The sequence below is a fragment of the Leuciscus leuciscus genome (genome assembly GCF_965113295.1).
Source record: "Leuciscus leuciscus genome assembly, chromosome: 18".
Classification (NCBI taxonomy): Eukaryota; Metazoa; Chordata; class Actinopteri; order Cypriniformes; family Leuciscidae; genus Leuciscus; species Leuciscus leuciscus.
In genome coordinates this window covers 5,916,834-5,935,108 of record NC_138742.1, presented here as the reverse complement: position 1 = coordinate 5,935,108, position 18,275 = coordinate 5,916,834, and the positions used below count along the sequence as shown (strand labels likewise).

General features: G+C 38.4%; 1 protein-coding gene across 2 annotated transcripts in view; it reads right to left on the bottom strand.

Annotated features, from left to right (window-relative positions):
* The window catches only part of dlgap4a (discs, large homolog-associated protein 4a), a 225,498-nt gene that overhangs the window by 23,825 nt on the left and 183,398 nt on the right, over window positions 1–18,275 (bottom strand). For both annotated transcript variants that reach the window (XM_082145538.1, XM_082145539.1), the window contains exons 4-7: window positions 15,557–16,402; window positions 13,772–14,010; window positions 7,851–8,007; window positions 5,331–5,541 (exon numbers count right to left, since the gene is read on the bottom strand). In XM_082145538.1, the coding sequence (XP_082001664.1) occupies window positions 5,331–5,541; window positions 7,851–8,007; window positions 13,772–14,010; window positions 15,557–16,402 (1,453 nt within the window). The remainder of the gene's footprint in view (window positions 1–5,330; window positions 5,542–7,850; window positions 8,008–13,771; window positions 14,011–15,556; window positions 16,403–18,275) is intronic.

The window sequence follows — 18,275 nt, the reverse complement described above, 5'->3', positions numbered from 1 at the left end:
ATATATATATATATATATAAAAAACTCCAATCTACTTGAATGGGGAATTCCTGAAATCTCAAAAAATACTTGCCACACTTGCATTTAAATAATATATTTCAAAGCAGCAATAAAATCTGACATTAACTATTCCATAAATGTTGTTTCTTATGCTCAAATAGCATTAAAAAAAAGCTTCTAATGACGGCTGCAGTGATGCGATGACTTTACCAATCAGCGATTGGCTCTTTTATTTAGAAGGCGGGACCGCCATATTGCGCATTGCACTTTCTCCCATTCATGGTAATATGAGTGCACCATTTTTCTATATATTAAGTCTTTTCTTGCGTCCCAATTCGTGTATGATCCGTCCTAAATAGCCTAGTATTCGAAATTAGAATTAGTGTGTCCCAAATCCTAGTATGTTGAAGTGACTATTTCAAAGATCTACTTTTTCCAGTTAGAATCCAAAGTGCAGATCCGTGCACACTTTAACGGCTAATATTACCCACAACCCATTGCACGTTGGACGTGGATTCAATTAGAACTACAAATATGAATAAAAGGTGTTAAAAAACTACAAACATGGCAGATGTGTGAGTCTGATGGTTAAGTAGAGACGTTTAGATAAAGGGGTTTGAGTGAATAATAATTATTATCTAACCTGACATTGTGAACTTTTCTAAAGATACGTTTAGCCATTAACTTGGAACGTAGCGTTTGTGATACGTCAAGTCGAGTGCATTGCATTGTGGGATACAGTTTCCCATGCAGCTGCTCATTGTGTCATATATACTAGGTCATCTGGGTGTTGCATATAGAAAAATCACATTCACAACAACTGTGCACAGTATGTGTGCATATTATAGCATGCTATTCCAAACATAGCTGGACTGGACAAGGATAGCACTGGCTTTTTAATGCAGCAGAAGTGTAGAAGAGATAAACAGACGGCCAAGGTTTGTTTTTCTTGACAGCTTACTACCTAAACTAAATTGCATTAGCCAGATTCCTCTCCAAAAATAGACTTGATTTTATTATTTGGTGTTCTGAGTGTAGCTCTACTGTTAGTACACTTTTCAAGACTCAAGATGAATGTCAATACATCATGAAATTATGAGAATGTTGTTTGATTTAATAAATCTGGACTGTGTCCGGCTTGCATATTAAATTATAAGACATATCGAAATACAGTGAAAAGCAATACAAAATAAAGTAGATCATCTTTAATGAAACGTGAAAAAGCAGACGAGCCACTGGCTGCTGGTTTATCAAGCGTTGTGCCAAACTAATCTGATTGATGTCTGGTAATTCCTCTGAAAACCACCTAAGATGAGGTTTAATTTGCAGTGGAAGTTTTGCCAGAGTCGGTCATGATGGGACGAGAAACATTAGCCGTTAAGCTCAAGGATTCATCTCCGCAGGACACCACCAGCACAAATGTAGGTCAGAAAACTTGTGTATGTGTGTGTGTGAGAGAGAGACAACTCACTGTTACACACTTTGCACTGGCCATTTGAGATCTAATAAACATTATGACTGCATGTTCATACGATGCATACGTAATATATACGCCGTTTGAGATGAGTGGGTAAATGACGACAGTATTTTCATTTTTTACGTGAACTGTCTCTTTAAGAGGACCATCATGAGACAGTCTTCATGGTCTACGGCTGTTTTGACTCTCACACCATGATTCCAGATCATCTGTCTGGACTTGCCCACATGCCGACCTCTCATAGGAAAAGCGGTCCGACTTCACACTAAGGTCTTTATTACTGTGAAAGAAAAACAGGGCTTGTTTGGTTGCTCTGACATCAACTTTGGAGGCAATAAAATGACCTCATGATATTCAAAAAGTCCATGAGGCCTGTGCTTATCATGAAGTTTTTATATTGCCTGTCGTGAACTTTGTCCACATTATCAAAGCTTATGGTTTCTGTTTATGCACATGCAAATTCAGCGCTGTCCCTGTGATTGTCGTCACATTTAGTTTTTTGGCATCATTACTTTAAGGTGTTCAGTGATTATATTATCACATGCATCATTCATTCACTGGCCTTCATCAGTTTTTCATGTCATACAATGTTTTAAATGCACTAAACAAGACCAAATCAATCAGGTCCACAGTCATAAACCACAGGAGTACAACATGCACTAGCATTCACAAGTGGGATTGCTAAGATTTATTAATGTTTTTGAAAGAGTCTCTTCTGCTCACCAAGGCTGCATTATGTGATCTGAAATACAGTAATATTGTGAAATATTATTACAATGTAAAATAACGGTTTTCTATGTGAATATATTGTAAAATGTAATTTATTTCCTGTGATCAAAGCTGAATTTTCAGCATCATTACTCCAGTCTGCAGAGTCACATGATCCTTCAGAAATCAGTATAATATGATGATTTGATGCTCAAGAAACATTTATGATAACGATCAATGTTGAAAACAGTTGTGCTGCTTGTGGAAACAGAAATATTTCTTTTAAAAAAATCTTACCAACCCTAAACTTTTGAATCAGCGTATATAATTCACCACTTATTTTATGTCTCAGGTATACATTTTTGTCTTAAAACAATAAAGTTTGGGATTAATGACTATAAAAGAGTGAATCTCATAAAAAACATGATGCTGGTGTACATTTTCCTTTTTCCATAGCCACTAAATGAGAATCCAAATTGAAAATAATGAAAATTAAACGCACAAAAAAAATGTCTGGATGAATTACAACAATGAGAATTTAATGGGTAAAAGTGCACAAATTATTACTGTCATAGAAACAGGCTTGATTTTCTTTACACAAAACATAATTTCTCACTTTTTTCTTTTGATTTTGGGGTGGTTTATATTCTGTCATGACAACTCGGGAGTGTTCGGCATGGTAATGGTTATGACAATGTTTGATATTGGTCTTAGTGGATTAGATCTGCAACACTTCTGCATAGCTGCCAACTTTTGAGTTTAGCTTAGAGTGAGAATTATGGAAGGGGGGGGGGGGGGGGGGATTGGGCGGGATGTACTTTTTTTTTTTAATGTATCACAATAAGTGTATTGTGATTGTCAAAACATTTTAGTAACTAAACTGAATTTTATTAGGTTTAGTGACAATATGTTACAATGTTTACATGGTACAATTTCTGGTAAGCTACGGCCTGGTTTCACAGACAGGGTTTAGCTTAAGCCAGGATCAGACCTTAGTTCAATTAGGACATTTAAGAAGCTTTTATAAACGTGCCTTAGAAAAAGACATTACTGGTGTGCATCTTGAGACTAAACAATGGCAGTGACATATTTTAAGATATACCAGTGCAATTTGGTTTCAGTTAAAACCGCTCAAACATACATTTTAGTCTGGGACTAGTTTAAGTCTTGTCTGTGAAACCAGGGGTACGTTTTTTTTATTATTGCTTGACACAAATTTCACGATTTCAATTAAATTAAATTCTTGTGATTTGATTTAATATTGGCTCATTTGGATAAATATTGGGTACACAAGATAGTTGTCAATTTTTCTCATGAAAAAAAAAATCTCACCTAAAGGCCTGTACACACCGGGACGAATATCGGCGCGCGTTATTCGCCAGCGTTTTTCAACGCGTTTTTTGTGTTCACACCCAAGCGTTTTTTGCTGACGATGAGCCGAGTGAACATGCAAATTCATTCCCTGACATTAGATGGCGCTTAATGTAAAACAGAAATACAATACCACTCCATAACAGTCTATACTCTGCAATACCACTTCATAACAGTCTATACTCTGCAATACCACTCCATAACAGTTCTCTTTTAACAAGATTTTTGTAGTCGCTGTCGCGTTTGTCATATAGTTCTTTATTCCGACACCAACGAGACCAGCAGCTCTACATTCATCTTGCCTTGCATCTTCCTCGTCATTTCTTCCCGGCAGTGTCTGTCTATGGGCAGTGTAGACGCTACTTGGCGTATATCTTCTTCGCTGTTACGTATGTGTGCTCGGCAAGACCGTTTTGTGTTTGAGCGCCCCCAAGTTGTGTTTTACTGTAACTTCAGAAGCTCCAGACACGTGAGCAAAAGCGCCAATCTCATTGGTCGGATAGTTTTTGACGCGGCGAGTCAAACCAAAAAAACGAACCCGATGCGTTTAAAAAAAAATTACGCTTTTACGCGTGGCTTTTTTCGCGTCGGTGTGCACACTCACATTGGCGCCCTTTGTTTAGTCACGAGACGTTAAACGTCTGCGAATATCGCGCGCGAAATTTGTCCCGGTGTGTACGGGCCTTAATGCTGTAAACATACAGAGAGCCCTATCAGCTGGTAGTATTATTTAAGGTTAAAAATAACTCAAATTAAATATAATGCATTTTTTATTATAATAACAACTTTATTTAATGATATAAGTAAAAATATAATAAATATGTAATATAATACACATATTTAGCAAAATACTCTCTATAGCTCTTTTTTTCTAGCCAACTAACGTGCTATAGCCTATATTATGGTCATTAAATGGCTTTCCTGAGGTATAAGTTAATTGTTGACATAATTGTTCTCCAGCTGTTTTATTGACCTCTTTCCGCGGTTGAAAAACACTGATTGATCGATATTATGTATGAGGAATATACATTTCGGTAAGCTGTACTGTATCTTTCAACATTGTTCATTCGTGTTTATTTACTATTAGCTATTAGAGATGATCGGTTCACGTGCCGCTAGGGATCTGTCACGTCACATTTACAAGCGCCAAAATGGTATTTATTGTTTGAATTTCGTAATAAAATTGACAGAATCTGAGAGCTGAGATTTTCTTTTATATCATAAGTAACCTGCTCTGTCTAGTCTGTCGGTCTCCGTGTCCTCTTTGCTTCGTGATTTTTCTGTGCGTGAGAAAATGGATGTGTGGCGTGAGAGAGTGTGAAAAGTGTCAATTGCGTGAGAGTTGGCAGCTCTGCTTCTGCTGCTGTTATTGCTGCTGCAGATGCAAGTTTGGGACTCGCTACTGCCAATACACACACGACACGCTGCTGTGAGCAAGTAAGACACGCTGCTGCTGTACAATATAGCGTACATGAATTACCCATAGCAGATCTATACAGGTGGAGCTGGGGAAGGAGGAGGGTTTCTGAAAGCGCACTGCAACTGCTACAGCAAATGCTGACCAGTATTTGAGGGCTGAGCTGCGATCTCATTGGCTACTGACACAGCAGGAACCAATCAGCTGTGCCCTATAGAAAATGATATGATTGCAAGCAGATTGAGTTAAGGACCAATCAGCCTGCGCCATCTAGAGTTTCATGACAGAACTTTGTATATAGCAGGTCCATGAATGTGATCCTCTCTGAAGGTGCGTTTGCATGCATGCAATACTCACTGGTGACGCTGTTATAGCTACTGATGGATGACGTTATAGGTGGAGTCTCATCGGAGTCCGTATCGTCGTCCTGGGAGCAGCCGGCCTGGATGGCCCTCAGGTAACTGTGGCTTCGAGACCGGAAGCAGGTCGGCGTGGGCAGATCCAAGGCCTCCACCGTGTGAGAGTCCACCTGCCCGTACGCCGCGTGTCCCCCGTAGCCCTGCTCCACCTGAAACGACACATGGAGGTTGAATCGACCCGCGTGAAGGATGCGTGCCTCGCATGGGGAGAGATGGGGACGCCACTTTAGCGTGGACCGAGCGGACATGAAGAGGAAACGGCTCTAAATCCAACAGCAGGAATTCCATGTTTTAGTGAATCTTGAGTGGTTTATTGAGTAAGTCTATCCAACAAATGTGACATAAAATGAGAAAATCCTTACATTTATTCCTTCCACAGTTGCACTGGTCCTTGTCTGTTTTATAAAATGCTAGTAATTTAGATAATGTTTCACCAAAAAATTCTCATTTAGAAAACTCCCATAAAACTGGGAAAATAAAAAAAATAAAAAAATGTTTTGTATCTTTTTATTACATTTTTTTAATTCATTTTTTATATATATATTTTAATAAAATAATTATAATTTAAATATTTCTAACATTTATATTTTAATTTATTATATAATATAATATGCCTTGCGAAACTTAAGCAGGACACACAAATGATTTACAAAGGGATTTGCTTTTCTAAGCTGATCATTGTGGCACTGCCAGTGTAGGATGTCTTAAACCTGAAATATAATAGTCCACTCTTTTTTTCTCCAAATCCATCAGGAAGAAAGAGTCAATGAGTCCTTCTGTGATTCAAATGACCTTTAAGTCTTTCCAAGCTATCCTGCAACCAAAACACAATCACGGTTCAAACTCTCTCGAAGGAAAAGCGGCGGTAGTTCGCAAGCCTGAATGAGCCGTTTAGATGTTGAAGAGTAAAGAGAGAGTTTGTGTTTGTTCATCCATCATGTGACACTTTCCCCAGGGACACAACAGATTTGTGTGTGTTTGTCAAGAATAAACCTGACAATTAAAGGCAAACAAATAGACAAACATACCAAACTGCAGTAATTAAAAGTGGAAAAGCTCATTGAATTAAAAAAAGAAATCACAAGATAATTCCTAGGATTTTTTTTCTTTCCCTTTGATTCACGCAATTACTCTCCGACAGGCGACAGCGATCTTCCAATCTCAGAAACAACTTCTCCATGAAACATCCATCAGTCTTCACAATAATCCCAGTAGGCAAAGTAGATCTTCAAAAAAAATCAATTCCTCTTAAGAAATCATCAACATTTCAGACCCTCGACTGGCTTCACTGGTCCTGAAGTCTTCATCAGCATTTTGAGAGGGAACGTAGGCGAACACCCAAGTATCTCCTCCCGATAACATGCCCTCAAACTGATTTCCCACCCTCCACGTCTCCTTAAACTAGCTTTAGGACGTCTTACAGCATTTTTAATCTGGAACACTCTGTTCCTGAGGTCGAGTGAACAGCAAAACCTCTCTGACACATTTCAGCGTTTGCTCTGAGTCTGAGATGCAGAACACATAACGGCACGATTTACAAGACTAAACAGAAATAGACTTTTACATCTTCTGAAGAAAGTGTGAGCAAAACTCTCTGATAAGATGATTGGTTGCTGTGGGTGGTTGTTAGGGTGTTTTGGCTGCTATGTGGTTACTAGGCTGTTATTGTTGCTAGGGGTTGTCACTGTATGTGATTACTAGTATGTTCTGGGGGTTGCTATGGTGTTGCCATGTGGTTATTAGAGCGTTATAGGGATTGCTAGGGTATTGCAGTGTTGTTCGGGGGTTGCTTTGTAATTACTAGGATGTTCAGTGGGTTGCTATGGTGATTTGTTTTTTTGTATGTGGTTTCTAGGGTGTTCTGGGGGTTGCTATGGTTGTAGTACTGTATGTGGTTACTAGAACGTTATGGGGGTTGCTATGGTATTACCATGTGGTTACTAGGGTGTTATAGGGGTTGCTACTGTAAGAATGTTCCGGGAGTGATATGGTTCCATGGTACACATGTTTGCAGTTCTGTGGTTTTCTATGTGGTTACTAGGGGGTTCTGGGGGTTGCTATGGTGTTACCATGTGGTCATTAGGGTGTTATAGGGGTTGCTAGGGTGTTGTTATGTGGTTTCAAGTTTGTTCAGGGAGTTGGAATGTAGTTACTAGGGCGTTCTGGCCTGGGGTTGCCGGGGTGCTGCTATATGTTTGCTATGATGCTCTGTGGATTGTTATATGGTTACTAGGGGGTTCTGGGGGTTGCTATATGGTTGCTAGGGTGTTGCTGTGGTGTTGCAGGTCACTAGGTATGGGCTGGGTCCCTCCTTCAATTTAAGTTCTGTTTCTTTTATGATAATGTGCACCAGTTAATTGTGCATTAAACTAAGTATTAATAACTACTATGTACTTCAAGTATTAGCAATAATAACAATGATGCATTATTAATGATTTGAAATAAATGAAAGGATGACCTGTCTCATGGTAGACCCTCGTCCCAGCGTGGAGCAGCGCTGACCGAACCCCCCATCAGTGTCCCAGTTCTGCAGACCCGCGTCCCCTGATGTCATCAAACAGTCCAGGTTATCCAGGCTGCGATTGGTGGGGACCTCGCATAGAGGCGGCATACAGCTGAGAGGAACGCAAACACAAGCGCATCAGATCACAATACATTCCACAGGAAACCTTTGTTTATGCTACTTAGCCAATAACGTGACTATTTTTTAGTAGCGTCATAGACGAGGTGAGAGGGAGCCAGATGCAGGACGTTAGGAACTAAATAAAAAATAAAAGATAAAGAAAGTTTGGTGAGGATTCAGCCAGGATTCTAGTGGAGGTGGACGTCGTGCATCGGGGTGTTTCGTGGGGAACGTGTTTTTAGCGTATAGAGGTAGAATGTGTCACATGATCAGGTCGTGCATCGGGGTGTTTCGTGGGGAACGTGTTTTTAGCGTATAGAGGTAGAATGTGTCACATGATCAGGTCGTGCATCGGGGTGTTTCGTGGGGAACGTGTTTTTAGCGTATAGAGGTAGAATGTGTCACGTGATCAGGTGGAGGCGGGGCTTAAACACTGACCTGTGCAGGTGCGGCACTGATGTGGCGCTCTGCAGAGGAGACCAAACCACTCCGAACCGACAGGGACTCTGTCTGCTAGTATAGGAAGGGTGGGCCGTTACATGGAAGACTGATGTCTGTTTCTAAGGTTCATCAACACTGGCTCGACTGATTATTGCATGACAAACGCTAGTATGCGAAACAGTAAATAGAAACGACATCTTTTGCAGAGCTATTCACAGGGATTTTTTTTCCAAGTAAGATTTAACCATAACCGATTCAGTCCAAAGTCTAAAACTACTCTTTTCCCTGCACATGAAATGATCGATTTTAATCGATGTAAATATGGGGGATTTCAAGTTTCCCAAATGTTCTTTAGGGTTTGAACTTATATTTACCAATGAATTTGCATGACTTTTCCAGTTGTCCTGTGAATTATTTTATATGATTAAGGAATTTTTGAATTCATGTTTTGAAAAAATTTTTTTTTTCAACGTACCACTTTTGAAATACCAATAAATTTTTTTCAAATATTATATATATAATTCATATTTATTCAAATTCTAACATATATTTCTAACAAATATTTGTATCTATTACAATATTTACAATATAAATTGTATATTACTACACAAATGTACATATATACAGTACATTACATGATACACGATACACATTACATATGACTATACATATTTATTTGGATTATTTATGAATTTATTATTATACAGATATAAAAAAAAATAAATAAAAAAAATGTCAGTTCTATATGTCTCCTTAAAGGTAACAAAGTAGATCAAAATTAATCAATTTTAATAAAAATAAAAATAAAAAACAAGATTCCAGAAATTTTAAGAGGCAAATGTTTTTCTGGTTTCCACTCAATTTATCTTGCATGACTTTTCCAGTCTTCCGTGATTTGCTGGATAAGGATTAAAGATAAATATTTTCTATACAAATGAAATTTCTTTATGTATTCTAGTAGTTTTCATTTATTTTAAATCATGTGTAAGTTTGCTGAGGCCTTGGTTGAGAACCACTGTGTTTACGTTTGAAATTGAATACAAGCATAATGTGTAGTACGTAGTTTACTATACTTCATATGTAGTGTATACTTTATTACTATACTTAGAACAAATAGTATGCATCATGTATGCATCAAGCATTATGCAGCGTGCATGTTTAATCCAGTGAGAGTGGCATTTCTAATGGAAGTTTGATATACAACTCTTTGAAGTTTGATATTACTTTAAAAAAAAACTCCATTTGCCCTCCATTTAATCTCGCCATATAGGAGGAACAATCAAGATATTAAAGAGATCTCCTTTGTAGTTTTCCTTGACCGTGGATAAAGTGAGTCTTGTTTAATGAGATTCATCCTATGGTTGAACACTTCAGAGATGAAGCTTTATAGTTCCTAATCAACATGCTGCCATCTGCTGGTCACAGGGAATATGTTCCTGATAGCATCAATGATCAAATGTTCAATTTAGGACATTTGATTAAGATGAGGCACTAAATAATGCTCCTTATGTGATGGGCATTAGCAATTATCACAGAGAGAATCACATTTAAAGTCATCATGCGTGCATGTGGAGCCTTGTGTCTGTCTGTCTGGAGATGTGTTTGATTGCATTGAGTGTGTGCATGTTGTAATTTCTCATAATATCTAGAGATTATGAAGATATTTGATGTTGAGTTTTCTTGCTGTCTGAAACATAAAATAGATGGTATTTTGCAATGTTGTGTGGCACAATCTGGCTAATTTCTTGAATTTTGTGTCAAGCAAAGTGAACGAAATGAGTCTCAAGTTAAATTTAGGTCATTGAACCAGGTTTTGGTTCTTTTGGCAGTGTGGGCAGGTGCAAATCCTGCTGGAAAATGAAGGAAGCATCTCCATAAAGCTTGTCTGCTGAAGGAAGCATGAAGTGCTCTGGAAATGTCCTGGTAGAGACGGCTGCGTTGAGTGGACAGCACAGTGGACCAACACCAGCCGATGACATGTGCTCCCCAAACCAACAAATTCTTCCTCCAGACTCTGGGACCTTGGTTTCCAAATGAGATGCAAAATTTGCTCTCATCAGAAAAGAGGACTTTGGTCCACTGTGCTTTATTAAATCCAGAGTCAACGCAGCCGTCTACCAGGACATTTTCAGAGCACTTCATGCTTCCTTCATTTTCCAAATGTGCACCTGCCCACACTGCCAAAAGAACCAAAACCTGGTTCATTGACCATGGTATTGTTACGTTAGATATTCACAATAACAGACCAGGAATGCACGTGATGCTCCGTATAACTCAGGAACTTACATCATAACAGTGTGTCCCAACTTATATCTCCCGGTACTACAACAGTTCCTTTAAACATAGTTCCCATTACAGAACAGGTATCACTGTGTAATTACTGTGTGATTTCATATAATATTCAAATTTTTTGAAATCCTGTTTTCGTGGGTTTTATGAGCTGGAAGCCCAAATTATGTACAAATAAACAACTAAATACTTGAAATCGTTTGTGGGCCCTGAATCTATAATCTATGGAAGTTTAACGTTTTGAATGGAATTAAGGACATAAATAAACTTTTCCATGATATTCTAATTTTTTGGAAAGGGTCTGTACAGTCATATATGCACAGGACTAATTAGCCTTGGCATATTTAGATTTTGTCTATTCATCAATGCAAATTTACTGCAACTGCGGCTATGCAGATTTAATAGGATGTGGATACATGTTATTATTATTGTATTTACTTAATAAAGTTATATTAATTTATTAATTGTGTTATTATTATATACTTCTGCATTTGTATCAATAAGGCTGTTATTTTTATTATTATGTTTGCCCATATGTATAAGGTTGTGAGGATTTGTGTAAAGTTTATATGATCTAATGTTGAGTTTTATTATTTCTGTGAGTTGTACTCTATTCACACAGATTGGATTAGTTTATTTATTACTTCTGAAAAGTGAAAAGTGAATACAAATTGAATTTGACTGTTCTTATTTACAGCAGTGAATAAATACCATTAAAAAATCACTGTTTATTGCTGATTTTAAAGGGGTGGTTGATTATGATTTCACTTTATTAACTTTAGTTAGTGTGTAATGTTGCTGTTTGAGCATAAACAACATCTGCAAAGTTACGAACCTCAAAGTTCAAAGCAAAGGAATATATTGTCTTTTAAATAAATCGCTTTTTAAGGACTACAACAAACGGCTGGTATAAGGACGACACAACATTCCTCCTGGGTTAGTGACATCACTAACCCTAGAATTTACATAAACCCCGCCCCTTGAACACGATTTATAGATTATCAAGACAGAATATGCTAATCAATGACTAGAAGATAACTACACATAAGCTACATAAATTCATCAACAAACCATTCAGAAATGTCCTGTTGCTTCTACATGTTGTCACTTCTTGAGTATCTCCATCTTTGTCTGAATCCGGTTTGAACATAAAAGGCTAAAAGTTTTTGAAATGTTCAGTGCATGTCTGTGTGAGGTAAAAGGACACAAGCTCTTGAAGCTCCGCCCTCTGTGCCGGGAGCAGCAGCTCATTTGCTTTTAAAGGAACAGACACAAAACAGTGCGTTTTTGCTCACCCTCAAAAAGTGACAACTTTAACATGCTATATAAAAATATCTGTGCGGTATTTTTAGCTAAAACTTCACATACACACTCTGGGGACATCAGAGACTTATTTTACATCTTCTGAAAAGGGCATTATACCACCCCTTTAAAGCTTACTGAACTGTAAATGATTTGGATATCTACAGTTTTACATATAAACACAACATTAGACTGGCCCCTCTGTATTAACTGTGGCCCCTCTTGTGTTGAAAAAACCCTTGAATCGCCCCTGTGAAGTGTTTTTAATAGATAAGATAGTAAACTGTATTTTAAACTAACCATAAGTCTAACATCTAAACCTGACTCCTCCTTTAGGCCTAACATTCACACGAACACTTGAAAAAAATTTACTCTGAATATTGTTGGTGTCCATGGAAAATTCTGAGATGCGGACCAGACAATATCAGAAATATACTGTCTAGAATAGTCTCATGACATATTGAGTAGCCTAATCAACTGAACTTCTAACCTTTTTAATTTGTTTTTGATGATTTGAGATCAAAATTTGCTCTGCCAGTGAAATGGGAGCTTGTTTCTGCAAAGATTGAACCTGACATGAGTTTAGTCACATTGATCTTACTGTTATGTCTGTCTTTATCCTATGAAACCTGATGTATTCTTCTTTTTGGGAGAGATTCTCTGAGAAATGCTCGAGAACTCTCCTGGACATGATTAAAAGCATTTGAAGGACATTTACTGAAGTCCGTCTGGTTATTATTGCTGCACAGCAAGTTAGTTAGGGAACTCAGCCGACGTCGATGAGGAGACGCACTAGAGTATAAATATTATTGAACCGAGACGTCGATTATAGATGAGACCCAGGTATAGGGTTAGTTCACCCAAAAATGAAACTTCTGTCAGTAATTACTCACCCTCATGTTGTTCCAACCCCGTAAGACTTTCGTTCATCTTCGGAACACAAATTAAGATATTTTTGATGAAATCTGAGAGCTGTCTCACTCCTCCATAGGCTTCTCTGTAATTGAAACTTGCCGGCCCAGAAAGTTAGTAAAGACAATGTTTAAAATAGTCCAAGTGACTACAGTGGCTCAACCTTAAGTTTATCAAGCGGCAAGAATACTTTTTGTGTGCAAAAAAACAAATAAAAATAACGACTTTATTCAACTCTTCATTATCTTCTGTGTGGGTCTGAGTGAGTTGACGTAGTGTAACAGCGGCAAACACAACAGAACGTCAGTACGTTCTGTACGTCAGAACGCAGAACGTACGTCTGTACGTCAGAACGCAGGCTCACTATTGGCCGACGCTGGTCATGTGTGTGATGCTGGCCAATAGTGAGCCCTACGTTCTGACGTACAACCCAGAAAGCGCTGCGCTGTTACACTACGTCAACTCACTCAGAGAAACACAGAAGAAAATCAATAGTTGAATAAAGTCGTTATTTTTGTGTTTTTTTTGCGCACAAAAAGTATTCTCTTCGCTTGATAAACTTAAGGTTGAGCCACTGTAGTCACTTGGACTATTTTAAACATTGTCTTTCTGGGATGGTAGATATCGATTACCTAGAAGCCTATGGAGGAGTGAGACAGCTCTCAGATTTAATCAAAAATATCTTGATTTGTGTTCCGAAGATGAACGAAAGTCTTACGCGGTTGGAACAACATGAGGGTGAGTAATTACTGACAGAATTTTCATTTTTGGGTGAAATAACCCTTTAATGTTGTGTTTGCTGCGGGACTCACCAGCGGGGCGGTAGGGGCGGCTGCTGCTCGCTGAGGGACTGCTGGGTGGCCTTCAGGTAACTCTGTCGTCGAGCTGCGGTCTTGGGCGAGGGTTTGGGTGAAGGGGGTCCGTCTGAATCCTCGCTGTCCTCCACGTCTCCCATGGCTTTAACGTAACTGCCGCTGCGCATGCGTCTGCACGGGATCTCTCCCGCGGCCCCTGCTTTACCCAGCGTCCCGCTCCACTCACCTCCAGGCACCTGCCAAAACACTTACTGTTACAATACACACAATCTGCATCTGGCTCAAAGATCTCAACTAAAACTTTTTGAAATAAAGCGTAAAATGCATGCGACAAGATCTTTTCATTCATGCTGGTTTTATGTTTTGGTTTTACTGTAGAAATGTCATTCAGAATGACAATAATAAATACAAATATTTTAATAATAATAATACATATTTATTAGAATATGTATATTATAAATATATATAATTTTTAACCAGTATTTGATTTTATATATAACAAAAATATTTGAACAATAATTGAACATATGAATGGCATTTCAAGTGTTATGTTGAAAAAACATCTTATGCATAAAAAAATACTAATACCCATTTGTAAAAATATATGATTAATATTTGAGCAGAGTTTTAAATATTTACAAATATTTGTATGATAATAAATACACAAAAGTGCAATAGGAATAATACATAGAAATATTTCTATACTTATTAATAATACATATATGTGTATATATACTGTATATATATAAATTTGAACCAAAACTCTGACACGTCAAAAGAGATCATAAAACTAATAGATATGAATCGAGCAGTTCAATGTTCTGAAGAGAAACAATCGCTTTATATGATTTAATTAACAGATTTAATTTAGGCTTTTATTCACATATCAACATTGATCAGTGAATGTACATAGAGGACTCAAATATGGTAAATAGAACCGTACTTACTTGACGACAAAAGTCTTATAGGTTTGGAATGAGTAAACGATGAGAGAATTCCCATTTTGGGGTGTACAATTCCTTAAACTATTCCCCTGTGGTGAAAATCAAGCTTTTAATGTTGTTTATGTGTCTATGTGGTGTTTTTAATATTCTTTAAGACAAACCTAGCCTGACTATGTCATACTTCGTACTTCCGCTCAATTTCAGTTCGCTTCTGTACTCAGTCTGAGATAGCGACCTATCTCCCAGTTTTATGTAACTCTACACCCTTGCCTCATTTAGTATACGCGGTTCTATGAATATGCAAATGAGCCCCGCCTCCTCTCACTCACTCAGCTCAGAGATCCACTCGTTGACGATCACACGTTGATCTGATTGGTTACAAGGTAGTTTGTGACGTCAGAAAAGTTGTCTGAAGTTTAAAATCATTGGTTACCCATAAGCCAATCACATAACGTTTGGTTATGACGTGTGTTATGCGCCTGCTCAGCCGCATCTAACTTCCACTGTAAACACATGTATGATGCGAAAACAAAACCATCGAGCGAAATACCGGAGTGAACATGGCTGTGAACGTCTTTTGCAGATTATGTGAAGTAAATCTACGCATCCACGGTACAATCAGCGTCTACGTCACGGCTCTCAGCCCGCCCTCTGTTCGTTGATTGGCCGGCTGTTTTGAGGCCGGAGGAAAACCTATTTTAAGGCATGAATTTTTTTTTTTTTTCAGAGGAAAAAACTTTTAAATATGTAATTTTGGTGATCAAAGATAAGTTTTAAGGGATGAAATGATTGACTACAGCCAGCCTTTAACTGTCTTTCTTTCGTTCCTGCATGTCACCTGTAGGAAGTTGCAGGTCATCATCTCCTGTCCGTGGCAGGACTTGGACTTGAGCAGGGTCTGGTTGATGGTTGCGGAGCCCTTCTGAAGCACCTGTCGGGCCTGACTGAGGGTCAGCGTTGACCAGGAGCCTCTCTTAACCAGCACGCTGTCCCCCGTCTGGCCCCCGGCGGGCAGGCTGACCTGAGGCTTGAGGTCTCCGCTGCTCTTGGAGGATTTGAGAGTGTGCGCAGCGATGGTGTTGTAGCCCTGCGGATTCAGTCTGGGTGGCGCTTGACTGTCCGACACGGCTCTTCCCAGCGTCATCATGCTCAGAGGGTTTCGATACGCCACTGCTAGCGGCCCGGCGGCGGGTTGAGTCGGTGGATCGTCCTCTAAACCGTCATCTGAGCTCCAGAAGCCTGAGAGATTGGGCCGCGGACGCCGTTTGGTGCCTTCTGTCTTAGCGCGGTCTTTGCTTTTGCTTCGCCGGGTTGTTTTCGCCGTGTCGCTAGCAGTTATGCTTCCTTTAACCGCCGATCCCTCCAGGGATTGCGACTTGGCGAAGAGTTTCTGGACGGATTGGACCAGGTTTCGGATGCGGCTGGGACTCTCGCTGCGCGGCTTTGCGCCGCGGCTGCGCCGGTGGAACTGTAACGTGCTAAACCCGTCACGCTGTAGCGGTAGGTGGCGCTCCAGCTGGTCCAGAAGGTTTGCCGGGAGCCGGTTCATCTTGGCGGCGGCCGCGGAGGAGATGGTGGCCGTGCCGCTGCTGATCATGGCCGGGGCGCCCAGTCCCAAGCCCAAACCCATGGACATGGAGGACGTTAGGGTGCCAGAGCGACTGCCTGTCTGAGCCATACAACCCTGAGGAGACGAACAATATCATCACGAAATTACATTCAAATTATGCAGGTGTACTAGACCAGGGATGCAAAACTCAGTTTAGCTTCAATCCTAATTAACCCTTTGGTGCTTTTTGTGTGTCGGTCAAAAGTGCCCTTTTTTTTTTTTCAATGAAATGAATGCACTATATTTTAGTTCGATAATGTTTTTTATTTCATATTTTGTATTTTTTAGGGGATTTTATGGTACTTAAATATATTTATGCTGTATTTATAATCCATTTATTCACTTTTTGAGCATTGATACTTGGCAGATTATTGCTGAAGTAAAAAAAGTTTTGAAAAGTTAACTTTAAAAAAGTTACAGAATTTTACGTTTATTATATGAAAAATGTAAAATATTGTATTCAATTATATGAAATATATATTTTCAAAAACATGTTTTACTCCAAAACTGTGATAAAATCAAAGTCATAAATCTAAACAAGTTGTGTTCAAAATTTTAGCCTGATATCTTAAAAAATTTGCTTTCAGTAAGATTTTGTTTGGCTGCAGTACCAAAAGATTTCACTAGAAGAAATTTGTCTCCCATTAATTTCCAATGTGGTCATTTTTGACTGCGAGGAGCACAAGTATGACAGTTTTTTTTTCAGGACCATTTACCTGTCCGAATCATGTCCATGATTTTTATTTTTATTTTGTGTTCAAATAGCAAGTGCCAAAACCTTTACAAAGTTCTGTACCATTCTGATGAAGTAAAAAAAAAATAAAAAAATATTCGAAGAACCCCAGAGGGTCATCAAGATCATCACCCTTCAGGCTTCTTTGAAAACTACAGGTGTGTTGAAGCAGGGTTGGAAATAAACTTGTTCAAATAAATAAAAAGTTTTGCACCTCTGTACTAGACATTTACTATAACAAGTGTGGGTTAAAAATTTGACATTTGTAAACTGTATTAAATATGTCACATGCACAATACTACAATTATTGTAAATTGAAAACTAGAGATCTATTTTGACCTTCGCAAAACATTTGTGAAAAGTCGGTAACAGGGATATTATCGCAGTTGTCAAGTGGCTGTATTATTAAAATATATATATTAAAATAGAAAACAGTTATTTGAAATTGTAATAATATTTCAAAATTGTACTGTATTTTTCATCAAATAAATGCAGAGACTTCTTTCATGAACAAAAACATTCTCACCAACCCCAAACTTCTATACCAGTATTTTACATATTAAAGTTTTTATATAATATACAAAAACACACACACTGTATAATGTGTTTGATTGGGATCAGATGAAGATAAAGCCAGGCTTATTATACAGTGCTTCCATTAAACCAATTAGTCAATTGACCACTGACTAGTCGGTCTTAAAAATATGTACTGTAGTTTTGCACATTCCTACTTCTAATCACAGTATTGCTGCAAATCACATCCAGTATGAACGGTCCTTAACACAGGATCCTTTTGAAGAATGTTTTGCAACACAATGCTCATGCTAGTAGATAGATAGGTACTTTATTAAAGGACAAGTTCGGTATTTTACAATCAAAGCCCTGTTTTCAGATCGTTTCTGATGAACCTACCACAGAAACCGAAAATTCTCGGGCCAGCAGCATTTGTCCAAATTTCAATCTTAACCATTGTATTTCATCAGAAACAATCTCAAAATAGGGCTTTAAGTGTAAAATACTGAACTTGTCCTCTAATACTCCTCAGGAAATTTGATTTGTTACAATAGCAGCAACCACATTCAATCCTCGCACACAGACAACATCAATCTATCTACCTTACTACAATAAAACTAAAACTTTCTCTAAAGCATTCTATACCCTATATATTAACAAAAACATGCTATATCCTATAATGATAATACTAAAAACAAATAC